Here is a 13,313-nt window from a genome sequence, read left to right as displayed (position 1 = left end):
TAGAAGAAAATACCAGGATTTGCTGTGCTGAGAGAAGAATTTGCCCTTAAAGTCCAATTGTCTTAATTTAGTAATCACAGAGGCACAATGAGGCACAAGTGGGTGAAGCTGGAAAGCAGCAAGAGGTTGCTGTCAGATAATTCTCTTGTGAGGTCTTTTGGAACTAGCTTAAAATATTCACTGCCATCATCGTATCAATAAGGTTGAAAAAGACCTCACGGGAGGTGTGTATCACACAAGTGGGTTCTCCCCTGTACTTGTGCAGTATTTTCCAGATGTTGCAGTTTGAGCTGGGTTCCCCCTGGTGTGTTCACTTCCTGTGTCCAGAAGTCCAGCCCAGAGGGATGGACACAGGAAATTGTGTGTATTTCCTACCATAATTCTTTGCACCACTATAAGATCCAGTGCGGAGTCTAGCACTGTCTCTTTTCTTCCTCCTCCGCCAGCCGGTAACTGGGGGAGATGTCTGCTGGCTTTGGGCCTGCTAGGCCCAAGGCCACAGGGGGATGGGCAGTCTCAGGCCTGGCCAGCTGAGACTAGCCCAGCAGAGGGAGGGGGAAGAAGGAGCCCTGAGGGTCTCGGGTGTACCCTCAGGTGGGAATGGGATGCCTCTGGGTTTGTTTTGGGATCTTTGTCACTGCACTTTGGGTTTTCTGTAACATTCACCACTTTCTACTTAAACTTTCATCACTTTTGCAATCCGTTTGTCTGAGTGTTTTATTCCCGCCTGTGGTGGGGGCAGAGGGGGCTGCCTCAACCCAGCACACCAGATCAGCCAAGAAGCAACACTGCTGAAGTCATTTGAACTCATTGACACTGAAAGTTAAATGCTTGGACAATGCAGTCTGGTGACTGGGCTGTGGGGGCAGTAACCTCCATCTGTGACACCAAGACAAACCCCTGGGAGTGGCATGGTGAAACTGCGTGGGCCACTTCCACAGTGATGACACCCTAATGTACCCAGTGCCTTTTCAGGAAGATGCCAATGTAGGCTCTGTTGGCAAGGAAGAATGTTTTCTTCTGTTCAGTAGCTGCAGTGTGAGCTCAGTGTGAGCAGCAGGAAGCACTCATGGAAGAATATCCAAGAAAACTGGGTTAATGCCATTGCCACCGTTTTAAAAGAAGGCATACTGTGCATGATGTAGGCTTGGAGAAGAGCTCCAGGGTGTCAGGAAGAGAGGTCAACAAGGTGTAGCACATTTGGCATAGAAAAGGGATTAAAGGACAATATTGCAGACAAGAACAGCAGGACTGGAAAGAAAGAAAGAGCATGTTGGAGGGGAGGGCAAATGACCACAGTGCCCTGGGGTACAGCAGTACCATAGTAAAGAGGTAGGGGAAGAATGTTATTTCAGGACCTGAATGGTATTTACTGTGTCAAGAGCAACACTTTTAAAAGACCAAGGAGACCTTTAGCATTGCAGATGAAGAAGACTATTGAAATGCCAACCCCAAAGGACAGAGAAGGGGGTTCAGGTTTTGGCATGAGTCAGAGTCAGTGCTGGGCCATCTCATTTAAACTACACTATCACCTAGAAGGTGATCCTTGGGGTCCATTCCAACACAGCGTTCTGTGATTCTGTGAAGCTAAAGATGCTGTTCAGTAGCTGGGCTTCACAAATGTCAGGTTCTGAGGCAAATAGTTCAGTATCAGGGGAGGCTGTCTGCAAGGCTGTGTGCTTGTGTCTGCTCACTAAAGACAGTACAGTCTGTGCTTGAAAGCTGCAAAGCTGTTAACGTAAGCTATCTCCACTAATTCAAGTGCCAGAAAGGTGTATCTGTAATATGAAGGGTTCTGCTTTTCACCTGAGGTGGCTTGATTGGCCTACTTTCAAGCAGTTAGTTTTCACAGTCTTAATCATAGAGTTGTTAGGGTTGGAAGGGACCTCAAGGATCAGCTAGTTCCAACCCCCCTGCCATGGGCAGGGACACCTCACACTAGAGCAGGTCGCTCAGAGCCACATCCAGCCTGGCCTTAAAAACCTCCAGGCCTGGGGCTTCTCCCAGCTCCCTGGGCAACCTGTTACAGTGTTTCACCACCCTCATGGGGAAGAATTTCTTTCTAACATCCAGTCTGAATCTACCCATTTCTATTTTGTTTCCATTCCCCCATGTCCTATCATTACCTGACACCCTTAAAAGTCCCTCCCCAGCTTTCTTGTAGGCCCCCTTAAGATACCGGAAGGCCTCAGTAAGGTCTCCTTGGAGCATGGTTTTTCAGCAGTTGTGTGTGCGTAGTGGAAGCTGGAATTTCCCTCTTTGTTTCCTTTTATACATACATATATTTCTTTTCTACATATATTTTCTTTCACACATATATTGACAGCACAATAATATTTCACTGTGTGAGATTCTGCTGTGTCTGTGATACAGAGGAGCAGTGTGGATCACAAAGGCCTTCTGGTTTTCTTGTGTTCGACAGGAAATAGCCCGTGTTCTCCGACCTGGAACTCTGCGTGCTGTCTTTGGGAAGAACAAGATTCAGAATGCTGTCCACTGCACTGACCTACCTGAAGATGGACTTTTGGAGGTAAGACCTGCCAAAAAAAACATCTGCCTTGATATCATAGAAAGAGCTTGATGGACTTTTGGAGGTAAGACCTGCTAAAAAAACCCATCTGCCTTGATATCATAGAAAGAGCTTGATGGACTTTTGGAGGTAAGACCTGCTAAAAAAAAACATCTGCCTTTGTATCATAGAAAGTGTGTTTGAGACTGTTTTAAGCTTTTGAAGTGTTTTATATGTGGAGTAGCTGTGTTGGAGACCAGCAATCAACTAGAAACAAAAGCAGAGAGTTTGTTGAGGGCATTTAGCTCAGTTAATTCTGATACTGTGCAAAGCTCATCCGTGCAGTTTTGTTAAGTGAATATAGCACAGTGAAGTATACAATGAGAAGAAAGTCAAGAATCTTCTCTTTGTGTGAATATGGCTGTGGGAATGGGTATCAGGACCTGTCTGTGCTTCTGCAGGGACACTTTCTTAGCTCTTTCTTGGATGACCACCATGACTCCTGATCTGTGTTGTCTCTAAGGGTGAGCTTGTGTGAGGCTTGGAACATTACAGGCAAATTAAAAATCTCCAGATAGGGTCCAGGTTTCTTTGTAGACAGTTATTGCATGTCAGTTGGTATTTCCTGTGTTTTATGTTAACTTACTAATTTTAATCTCATTTTGGCTTTGTAGGCTTTCATTAATGTTCAATAAAATGGGAAAAACTTAAATTAAGGGGATTTGTAAAGATGGAAGTAGTTGTTATGAAAACCAGAACAAGCTCGTTCACTTAATTCCATGCCTCAAAACTAAGGTCTGTACAGAGAGGCTGAAGTGGTGTGTAAGCACATCTTGGATGAATCTCTGCATCAAAGCAGATGTTTTTCCAGCTTATGGATGGCTTCTGTTCTACTGCCTATATGTAGTTGTGTGTTTTGCTGTCAGACTGTTGCAGAATGATGGAGCAGTTAAGAGTTTTCCCATCCTAGATAATTTTATACCGCCAATATGGTGTTTTCCTTGAGGGTAAAGGAAGAGCTAACTGTGTCACCATCTCTCTTCATGAAATAAAATCAGATCTGTGGGTTAAAGTGCTGTTTGCCAGGAAATTGCATCTAGTTGAAGGAACAGACTAGTGAAATTCAACAGTGAGAATGGCAGCCAGTATCAACAAAGTTGCAGCTTTTTAAACCATTTCCAAGCTGTCATTAAAAGTTGACAACTTCTAGCTTCTGCTCAAAGGGACTGGGTTTAAACAAGTAAATGGGTATATGTCACCACATGCCTAAAATCCCTCAGTAATGTTTTTTTCAAGGGCAGCAGGAAAAAAGGCATAGTCTGCAAGAGAAAAATGGAAGTCTCATCAACACTCATAGAGCATTTTAGGACTTCAGCAGAATTCTCTCTTGCATGTCCACAAGTCTGTCTCCTTTATGCTGATACAAAGTAGGTATAACCCCATTTTTCTGGTTGTTTAACTTGAGTTTACAGCTGCTGTATGTGTGGAACAAAGCAGTTTCACTTCTCTAAAACAAAAATCGAGGCTGGAGTTCTTTAGGTTTCCACTACATCCTCTTGTCCTTTGAATCTCATAGCTGAAGCATAAACTAAGTTCTTGATCTAGTATTAGTCTGACTACATATTTTGCAGCTCCCATTGCAGACCTGTCATTTTAACAGGCATTTATTGATTGTGTTTTTCTGGGAGAGGGATCTGAATATTTTTTCTCACTGTAGTCATAATTGTACACAGAATGTGGCTCTTCATCTGCCTGTAGTTCCTTCTATAACAGTCCAAGTTGAGCCAGCAGTTGTGAAGGGTATTGGTCAGTGTTCTTTATTGAGTAAATAAAACAGTGAATATTTCATTCTGATTGTCTGGCAAAGAAGCATCATAATGTAAATTATAGAAAACTTTTTACTGCTAGCACTTTGGTTTTTGCAGAATGTTTAGATCTGTGTTCTGTAAGAAATATAGTTCCCTGAAAACTCAGGTAAGAAAACTAAAAACCAAGCTCTGCATTTGCTTAGGTTTGAGGACTTGTCACAGCTGATGAAAAAGAAAGGGCACAGTACATGCAGAGATCATCCATGTGAAGGGCTTCTTCCACAGTGAGCTTTTCTAGGGGGGAAACTCAAATCCAGTCACAAAAGTCTCATCTTCTGGCAAGCAGAAATGAGACCTTTCCCCCTCTCAGCTCCAGTAGCTGTTAACAACATTGTATGTGCTGGGCCAGAGCAGAGTGCTTTCATTCTCTAATGCATAGCTGAGTATTTAATACCCTGAGTTTAAGAGAGGAATTATTGTCAGCCTTGGAGGAGGTAGGTTCAGAGATAGGTAAGGGCTAGGCATTAAGGAGAATGACGTTAGCTAAGTTGGTCCAGTGGAACTTGATTCTTCCACTGTGGAGTTAGTTTGTGTGCATTATATGTCCATCTTCTTGCCAAGAAGGCCAACAGAATCCTGATCTCTGGATGGTGTGACCAGCAGGAGGAGGGAAGTGATCATGCCCCTGTATTTAGCACTAGTGAGGCCACACTTTGAATCCTGTGTTCAATTTTAGGCCCCTCATTACAAGAAGGACATTGAGGTGCCAGAGTGTGTCCAGAGAAGGGTGTCAAAGCTGATGAAAGGTCTGGAGAATAAGTCTTATGAGGAGGCTGAGGGGACTGGGATTGTTCAGTCTGAAAAAGAAGAGGCTGAGGGGAGACCTCATTGCTCTCTTCAACTCCCTGAATGGAGATTGGAGTGAGGTGAGGGTTGGTCTCTTCTCCCTAGTATCGGGTGATGAGAGGAAATGGCCTGAAATTGTGCCAGGGGAAATTTAGATTGGATATTAGGAAACATTTCTTTATGGAGAGAGTGGTCAGGCATTGGAACAGGCTTCCCAGGGAGGTGGTAGAGTCTGGCCTACTAGATTTATACTACAGAGATGAAGGATCCTTTTTAGAACCTCAAAGAAAATTAATTCATACCTATCAGTCTCTTTCCCGTCTTCAGGTGGCATTGGGTTTTGTATGGTGTTAATATTCTGCTGCAGTTGCTACCCAGTATAGCTCCAAAACTCAGCCTGTATGCAAATTCTTGGACTCTTGTTTGCTGATGAAAGTTAAATTTGGCAATCTGAATTCAGAGACAAGAGGCAGGAACTCCAGAGATTCATTTTTAACCGTGGTGCTGATTTTATCTGAGCTTGGCTAAGCTGCTATTCAAATTCTGGTATGGAATTGTCTGGCTTTGAAACTCTGTATGAAGATGTTTTAATTTCTGTTTCTCTTCTCCAAGATAAAACACTAAATACAACAAATTTTAGGAGACAAACTGCAAAATCATTATTGAAAATAATGACACAAAATTCCTAACACTTTCCCTCCCTAAGTTCCCATTACATGTGCATTGGTGAGGTTTTGAGGCATGAGCTGGTTGGTTTTGGTGGCTTGTGATCTTTGTTTGTCTTTTTTGTGGGTTTTGTTTGTTTGGGTTGGTTTTGTTTGTTTGTTGGGTTGTTTGGGGGTGTTTTTTGGGGCGTGTTGGTTGGTTGGTTGGTTGGTTGGTTGTGTTTTGTTTGCTTGCTTGGTTTGACTTTGGTTTGGTTTTGGGTTGTTTTTTGGTGGTAATGGTTTGTTTGGGTTTTTATTTCCCAGAGCAGGAAATAGCTTCATTACTTCTCTGAAACCCAGTAGGTCTTCTTGGAGAGAAGATGCTCTGATGTAAACCTTCTGAAGCTCTTAGTGATTCAGTGAGGTTGGCCTCAGGGAACTGTTATGGCACAAAACCAGACAGAGCCAGTCTGATACATTGTGAATAAAGATATTTACTGTCTTTGATTCAGAACTTTTTACAACCTTGACCATGTTTAAGCATAGAATTATAGAATTGTTTGGGTTGGAAAAGACCTTTAGTCCATCAAGTCCAACTGTCAACATAAGACTACCACAATCATTGAACCATGTCTGAAAATGCCATGCCCACACGTTTCTTGATCACTTCCAGTGATGGTGACTCTACCACCTCCCTGAATTCAAACTGAATTTCCTTTTCCAGAGGTTTCCACTTCCCATGCAGCCTCTCCTTATACATATAAGGGCTGCAGAGTGGAAGCCTCAGCATCTGTGAGCTTGAATTAGGCCCAGTCAGCTTGTACAAACAAAGCCTTGGCTGTGTCTGTTGGCTGACATCTGGACTACTGATGCTGTTAATGCTAAAGCAGCTTATTAGAGGTCCCTGCCACACTCATGACTGTTGGTAAAGAGACTGCTATTGATCTGCTTTTTGGTTATTTTTGTGACTCTTGAACTTGAAGAACTAAATGGGGATGGAAAGGGGAGATAGGTGGTTGACCAACTATCCTATCATGGACCTTAAATGCACAGCTGCCTATGGGATCACATCAAAGGTGTGTTACTGTGTAGAAAGGAACATAATGTTCCTTTCCTGAAGACTCATTTAAGTATCCTTAGTGCCAGACACTGCTTATTTTAAGATTTTTCCACCCTTTTCTGAAGCTTTCATCACCCACAGGTTAAGATCTAACTGAAATTTGAAAACTGCTTGCAATGGCAGCTGCTGTCTAATTGTCCACAAATGGAGACTTCTTAGAAGAGATAAGAAATTGAGGGCTAGGTCAAATGCTTGCTGAAGTTACTAGCCATAGTCCAGGTGACTTTGGAGGTTCATTCTAAGTTTGGCAGTCACTAGGAAAGGCAAAGTGATGACCTTTCTCCCCAAAATCATGACCAAGGAGTACTCAGGGAAAGGGGAGAGAACAATGCTGTCTTGAGAAGAGCAAGGACTAATGAACTAAGGTTCAGCTTGTACACCTAGTTTCAGACCATTATATTTATTCAGTGTGGTACAGCAGTTTTTCAGTGGTTTGTGTTGGATTTCTTTTCCATGGCCCTGGAAAAAGGAAAGTTCACTTTCAATCTTAAACAAAACCAACCCAACAAACAGCTCAAACAAACAAACAACTGCAGAAAGCAAATACCAGCACTTGCTCCCATTACTTCACATTTTAGGCAGTGACTAAAACATATCAGAATTAATTAATAACTCACTTTGGGTCAAGAGAGCAGGAGAGATGCAGTTGAGCCTAAGATCTAACCAGTCAAGAAAAATCAGTGCATTGTCAGTTGTAGAGCTGGAACTGCTTCTTTTATTCCTAGTGTAGTGATACAGGAGGAAGATAAATATTGCCCTGAAGACTCTTGGATGAGCTATTTGACTTACTGGGTCAGACACTTATTTATTCACTTTGTGCACTTGTGTGTCTTCTATGAGTACAAAATGTGTTTTCACAAGTGACAATTGCTGGACACAAATAGCTTGTAACAGTCCATTTTCTCAGCCTTGTCATCAGTTTCCTAATTTAATGGTGAGAAGAAAGTAGAGAATGGAGTCTGACAGCCATGGAGTCTTTATGAGGTGGTGGGGTTGTGTGAGTGAAGGCTAAACCACCAGCTTCTTAATTTTTCTGATCAATTGATGTTGTGTAGGATGGTCATTCAGAGCAGGGGTTTGCTTATAGGCTGAAATATAGAAGGAAGATCTTTACAGTGAGGATGGTGAGAAACTTGAACACCTCCAGGGAGAGAATGCACAACCTCCCTGAGCAATGTGTTCCTGTGTCTCATCACCCTTACTGTAAAGAATTTCTTCCTAATATCCAGTCTAAATCTACCCTCCTCAAGCTTCAGTTCATTCCCTCTCATCCTATCACTACTGGCTCTTGTAAAAAGTCCCTTTGCAGCTTTCTTGTAGGGCCCCTTCAGATACTGGAAGGCCACTATAAGGTCTCCCTGGAACCTTCTCTTCTGCAGGCTGAACAGCCCCAACTCTCTCAGCCTGACTTCACAGGGGAGGTGCTCCAGCCCTCTGCTCATCTTCCTGGCCCTCCTCTGGACCCACTCCATCAGTTTTAACAGACCAGAGACAGCTTGGCATTTGTGTCTTTCCTGTACATGGTGAATAATGATTCTGTTTCTCAACTTACCATCCTTGACCTGAGGAGAATTTCTGATAAACACCTTGTTGAAAGAGAAGCTTGCCAACCCTTGGATATGGTGAGTCATTCTCCAGATCGAACAAGTTTCCTTGAGATTAGTCATTTCTGAAGTAAATTTTAATTTGAGTGCATGCTACAAGTCCCAGCCTTCCCTGTTTAAGTGCCTCTTTAGAAAAGTGAAGGCTAGTTGAAAGGCAGCCACTGAGGACTTTGTTCACCTCGCTGGAGGTACAGTGAGTAAAACTTTCCACAGGAGGTGGTGCTGTACATGCACCTCAGTGTGTTGGGTACCAGGTGGCTGAGTACCTTTCACATTATGCAGGAATCCACATAATCTGCAACCATTAAAAAAGCAGTGGCCTAATCTTGCAGCTAAACAGAAGCAGTATTCCTGAAGTTTGGCATGCTCTGCCTGTAAGTGGTTGCTTGCACTGTGCAGTTCAAGGGGTTTGTTTGTTGGTGGTATTTGGTGGTTTTTTTTGGTGGATGCTTTTGTGAATCTGGAAGAGTGTATAAACTAGAAGAGGGTAGATTTAGACTGGATATTAGGAAGGAGTTCTTTGCAGTGAGGGCGGTGAGACACTGGAACAGGCTGCTCAGGGAAGTTGTGGATGGCCCCTCAGCCTGGAGGTGTTCAGGTTGGACAGGGCCTTGAGCAACCTGGTCCAGTGGGAGGTGTCCCTGCCTGTGGCAGGGGGCTTGGAACTAGATGATCTTTAAGGTCTCTTTCAACCCAAACTGTTCTATGAATCCAGAAGGGCATTGGTACTGCAGCAAAACACTCTGAGGCTGATCAGCTGCACAGCTGGGCTAACCTGAAAGCTTTCTTCCTTGAGGTGCAGTCTGCTGTGTCTGAGCCATGCGTGTTTGTGTTCCCATGCCCCTGTGCTTGGGTGATCAGTCTGTTTCGTAGCATTTATTGGCATAATTAAAAAATACTTAATAGTCCTAGATTCATGGAATGGTTTGAGTTGGAAGGGACCTTAAAGATCATCTAATTCCAAGCCCCTACCAATGGACAGGGACCTCTTCCACTAGGCCTCACTCAAACTGGCCTTGAGTACTTCCAGGGAGGGGACATCCACAGCCTCCCTGGGCAAATCTATTCCAGTGTCTCACCACCCTTACTATAAAGAATTTCTTCCTAATACCCAGTCTAAATCTACCCTCCTTAAGTTTCAATCCATTCCCTCTCATCCTATCACAACAAGCCCTTGTAAAAAGTCCCACCCCAGCATTCTGGTAGGCCCCCTTCAGGTACTGGAAGGCTGCTTTAAGGTCTCTTTGGAGCCTTCTCTTCTCCAGGCTGAACAGCCCCAACTCTCTCAGCCTGCCCTCCTAGAGGGGGATCTCCAGCCCTCCAGTCATCTTTGTGGCCCTTCTCTTGACCCATTCCAAGGGTTCAATGTCCTTCTTCTGTTGGGGGCACCAGAACCAGATGCAGTACTCCAGGTGGGGTCTCCCAAGAGCAGAGTAGGGTGGCACTTCCTTCATCCTGCTGGTCACACTTCTTTTGATGCAGCCCAGGGTGTAGTTGGCTTTATCATAGTCATACCTGTGCCTGTGTTTGTGCACTTACACACAGAGGGAGAGGATGCAGCCCTCAGCAAGATGCACATGAAAAAGAATTTGTTACAGAATGGGGAAAATTTGAGTTCAGGGTGAAATAACCTTCTCCCTGCTGCTGAGGAACATGCTATTGTTAGGTAACTGTCTCTTCTGGTGGACAATAATGTGATAATTGCTGCAGGAGCATGCTTACCTGTGCCCTTGCCTGTCTGGTAGGCTGTGTGTGAAATTGCAGAAGGGGGTGGGCTGCCAGGCTGGTTCTGTGAGAGTGAAGGATGTGCCAACTGCCTTCTCAGTCTTGAGTCCCTGCGAGCGACCTTTCCACTGACTCCTCAGAGAGCTGCCTGTGCCTCTGCATGGCTGCTGGGTTCCGTCAGGCTCTGCCTTGGGCATTGTGGAGGGAGATGTGTCAGTTTTCAGTGTTGCAGGCAGCTTTCCAGCTAGGGAGTAGTGAGGACCTCCTCATGTATCATTTGCTCGCCTTCTCCCTTGCCTCATAGCTATTTGTGGGATCCACAGACATGAAGATGACCTATTGAAGGGATGATTCTGCTGTTACCAAAAAAGAGTGGGGTTTGTTGGTCTTCTGAGAGAGATGTCCTGATGGTTGGGTTTTTCCTTATCTCTTCTTTGAATTTCAGCTGAGCAGTGGTGTTTGAGAGTGAGGCTGGGGACTGGCAGACTGCAGCTTACTGCTGGAAACTCTTCTTTCCCTTGCTCAGCCTTGCCCCAGTGAGACTGCCCTGATGCTTCTAAGGCATTTAAGCAAACAAGAAATATCATCTAGCTGTACAAATTGGCTCCAGCAGTCTGGTGGGCAGAGGCTCACACAAGCTGTGGTGCTGGAAGTTCAGCTGGCTGGATCCAGCCTTAGGGACTTGGAAGGTGATGTCATATGACAAGCAATGACAGGTCAGGCCAGTTCAGCAGATGTTTTGTGCAGACAGGTGCTGTGGGCAATGAAAATCAGCATCATTTTCTTCAGACTTGGTATTAAGTAAATGCTCTGATGAGTGTTAAGAGCTGTGCAGCTTGGGGGCTTTTGGTGCTGTGTGTTTTCCACCTGCTAGATGACAGCTGTCCTTGGTTCGGCATTCCAAATAGCATCAGGAGAAGCATGCCTTATGTTTCCTTTCCCTTTGCCTTTGTTCATGGAGGCAGAAGAGAGGATGGTGTCTTAGGAACCAGAGGATAGGGGGCACTTGCTTTGTAACTGGGGAACATGACAAATGCTTCCCATAAGCATTTCAGTGAATCACAGAATGGTTTGGGTTGGAAGGGACCTTAAAGATCATCTAGTTCCAGCCCCTCTGCCATGGGCAGGGATACCTTCCGCTAGACCAGGCTGCTCCAGGCCCTGTCCAACCTGACCTTAAACACTTCTGGAGAGGGGCATCCACAACCTTCCTGGGCAACCTGTTCCAGTGTCTCACCAGCCTGACTGTAAAGAATTTCTTTCTGATATCCAGTCTAAATCTGCCCTCCTCATGCTTTAATCCATTCCCTCTCATCCTGTCACTACAAGCCCTTGTAAAAAGTCCCTTCCCAGCTCTCCTGTAGCTCCCTTCAGCTACAAGGTCTCCCTGAAGCCTTCTCTTCTCCAGGCTGAACAGCCCCAATTCTCATAGCCTGTCCCCACAGGGGAGGTTCTGCAGCCCTCTGATCATCTTCATGGCCTCCTCTGGTCTCGCTCCAGCAGTTTGATGTCTTTCTTATGCTGGGGGCACCAGAACTAGACACAGTACTCCATAAGGGTAGAGTTCTTCTCTAGCAGCGGGTTTGGACTAGATGATCTCCAGAGGTCCTTTCCAATCCCTTTCATTCTGTGATTCTGTGCTGCTGCAGAAGAGCTCTGCTTGTGTCTGCTGCTTCCTTGACTGCCATTGTCTCAACGACATGGGTGTGCTGCAAGGTGTTTTGCTATCATCCCCCCTGGAAATGCCTTTGTACCAGTAGTGAGCTGATCCACGGGTGGAGGTTACATTGCAGCAGTTAAGGATAGAAGGCACCAGAGGGATGCAGCTGTGTTAAACTAATCTTTCTGGTGCATCAAGGTATAGTCCAAGCAATTTAATAAGGCATGTCAATGAGTAACTCCCAGAAGCGTCAATGTGCTTAGTGTGGAATTTGTGTATGTCACACTCAGAACAAAGGTCTCCTGCATTGCTTGTTACCCATTAACTTGTCTGCTATTATGCAAGCTGCTTCTACCATCTGAGCACTAACTCTCCCCATTCACAGGGCAGTGCAGCTTGTAAAACATTACACAGCAGAAGTGCACAGCATGGCAATGAACCTTTCACTGAGGGCATTTCAGCTGTACAGCGTTTCCCTCAGGAGTCTTTAAAGTATTAATAAAGAAGCCATTGTTTCACGCAGTCATATGGCAATCTTGCCATGAAGTCTTTTGTTAGGGGCCCATACTGAGCTGCTTAATCCAGGGTAAGATGCTTTTAATCATCTCCAGTGAAAAGAAATAAAAATTGAGAGGCTTTGGTCGAGGTGGAGTTTTGGTGGGTTTCTTGCAGCTTTTCACCCAAACAGTAGCAACTTTGGTCTTGGCAGTTGCAAATTTCAGCCTCTTCTGAAGTCTCTTCTATAAAATAATCTGTCAAAGAATGGCTATTGTGATTCAAGTTCTTCTCCACCTTAATTTCCTGAGACTTTTAAATCCAACAGCTGTGGAAACAGGTTGGAAAGAATCTGGAGTGTAGGAAAACTTCATCTTCTGTGCTGGTGTGTTTTATGCATATCAGCAGATGTTAGCCAGCACCAGAGTTCTGCCTCACAGTTTGTCTCTGGTGCTGCATATACAGAGACTCAAGTAAGTCTTTTTTGGCCTGGCCCTGTCTGAAGACAAATTAAAATAAATTGTGGTATTGTTAGGTCACTTGCAGCCTGACTTTGAGCATAGGTTATATAATTATTATACTTGTGGGCCAGACAGGCAAACTAAACTGGGAGCTTGTTTAAACAGAGTTGTGAAACAGTTCAGCTCTTGTACTTCCACTTCTGGGTAAGATCGGAGGTCTAATTGCTCCTTGTTCTGCCAAGTCTGTGGTTTATGAGTGCCAGAGAGAAGTTAACGAGTGTGAACCAAGCAGCTCCCAAAGCTCTTTAAGTTTCACCTGATCCTGAAGGTAACCAACATGATAAACAAGGGTTGGCTTTTGGCACGTGTTCGCGTTGCGCTGAGCAAGGGAGTTTTGTGGAGGGGAGGTCAAGGCAGAAGGAAGGTGAGGCAGAAGGA

General features: G+C 44.6%; 1 protein-coding gene across 1 annotated transcript in view; it reads left to right on the top strand.

The window, feature by feature from the left end:
- The window catches only part of NME7 (NME/NM23 family member 7), a 96,902-nt gene that overhangs the window by 73,104 nt on the left and 10,485 nt on the right, over window positions 1-13,313 (top strand). Inside the window, exon 11 of the mRNA XM_054163225.1 lies at window positions 2,423-2,530. Coding sequence (XP_054019200.1) covers window positions 2,423-2,530 — 108 coding nt within the window. The remainder of the gene's footprint in view (window positions 1-2,422; window positions 2,531-13,313) is intronic.

The sequence above is a fragment of the Dryobates pubescens genome, chromosome 8, assembly GCF_014839835.1.
Source record: "Dryobates pubescens isolate bDryPub1 chromosome 8, bDryPub1.pri, whole genome shotgun sequence".
NCBI lineage: Eukaryota > Metazoa > Chordata > Aves > Piciformes > Picidae > Dryobates > Dryobates pubescens.
Note: the sequence above shows the minus strand (reverse complement) of the source record. Positions and strands in the feature narration are given on the sequence as shown.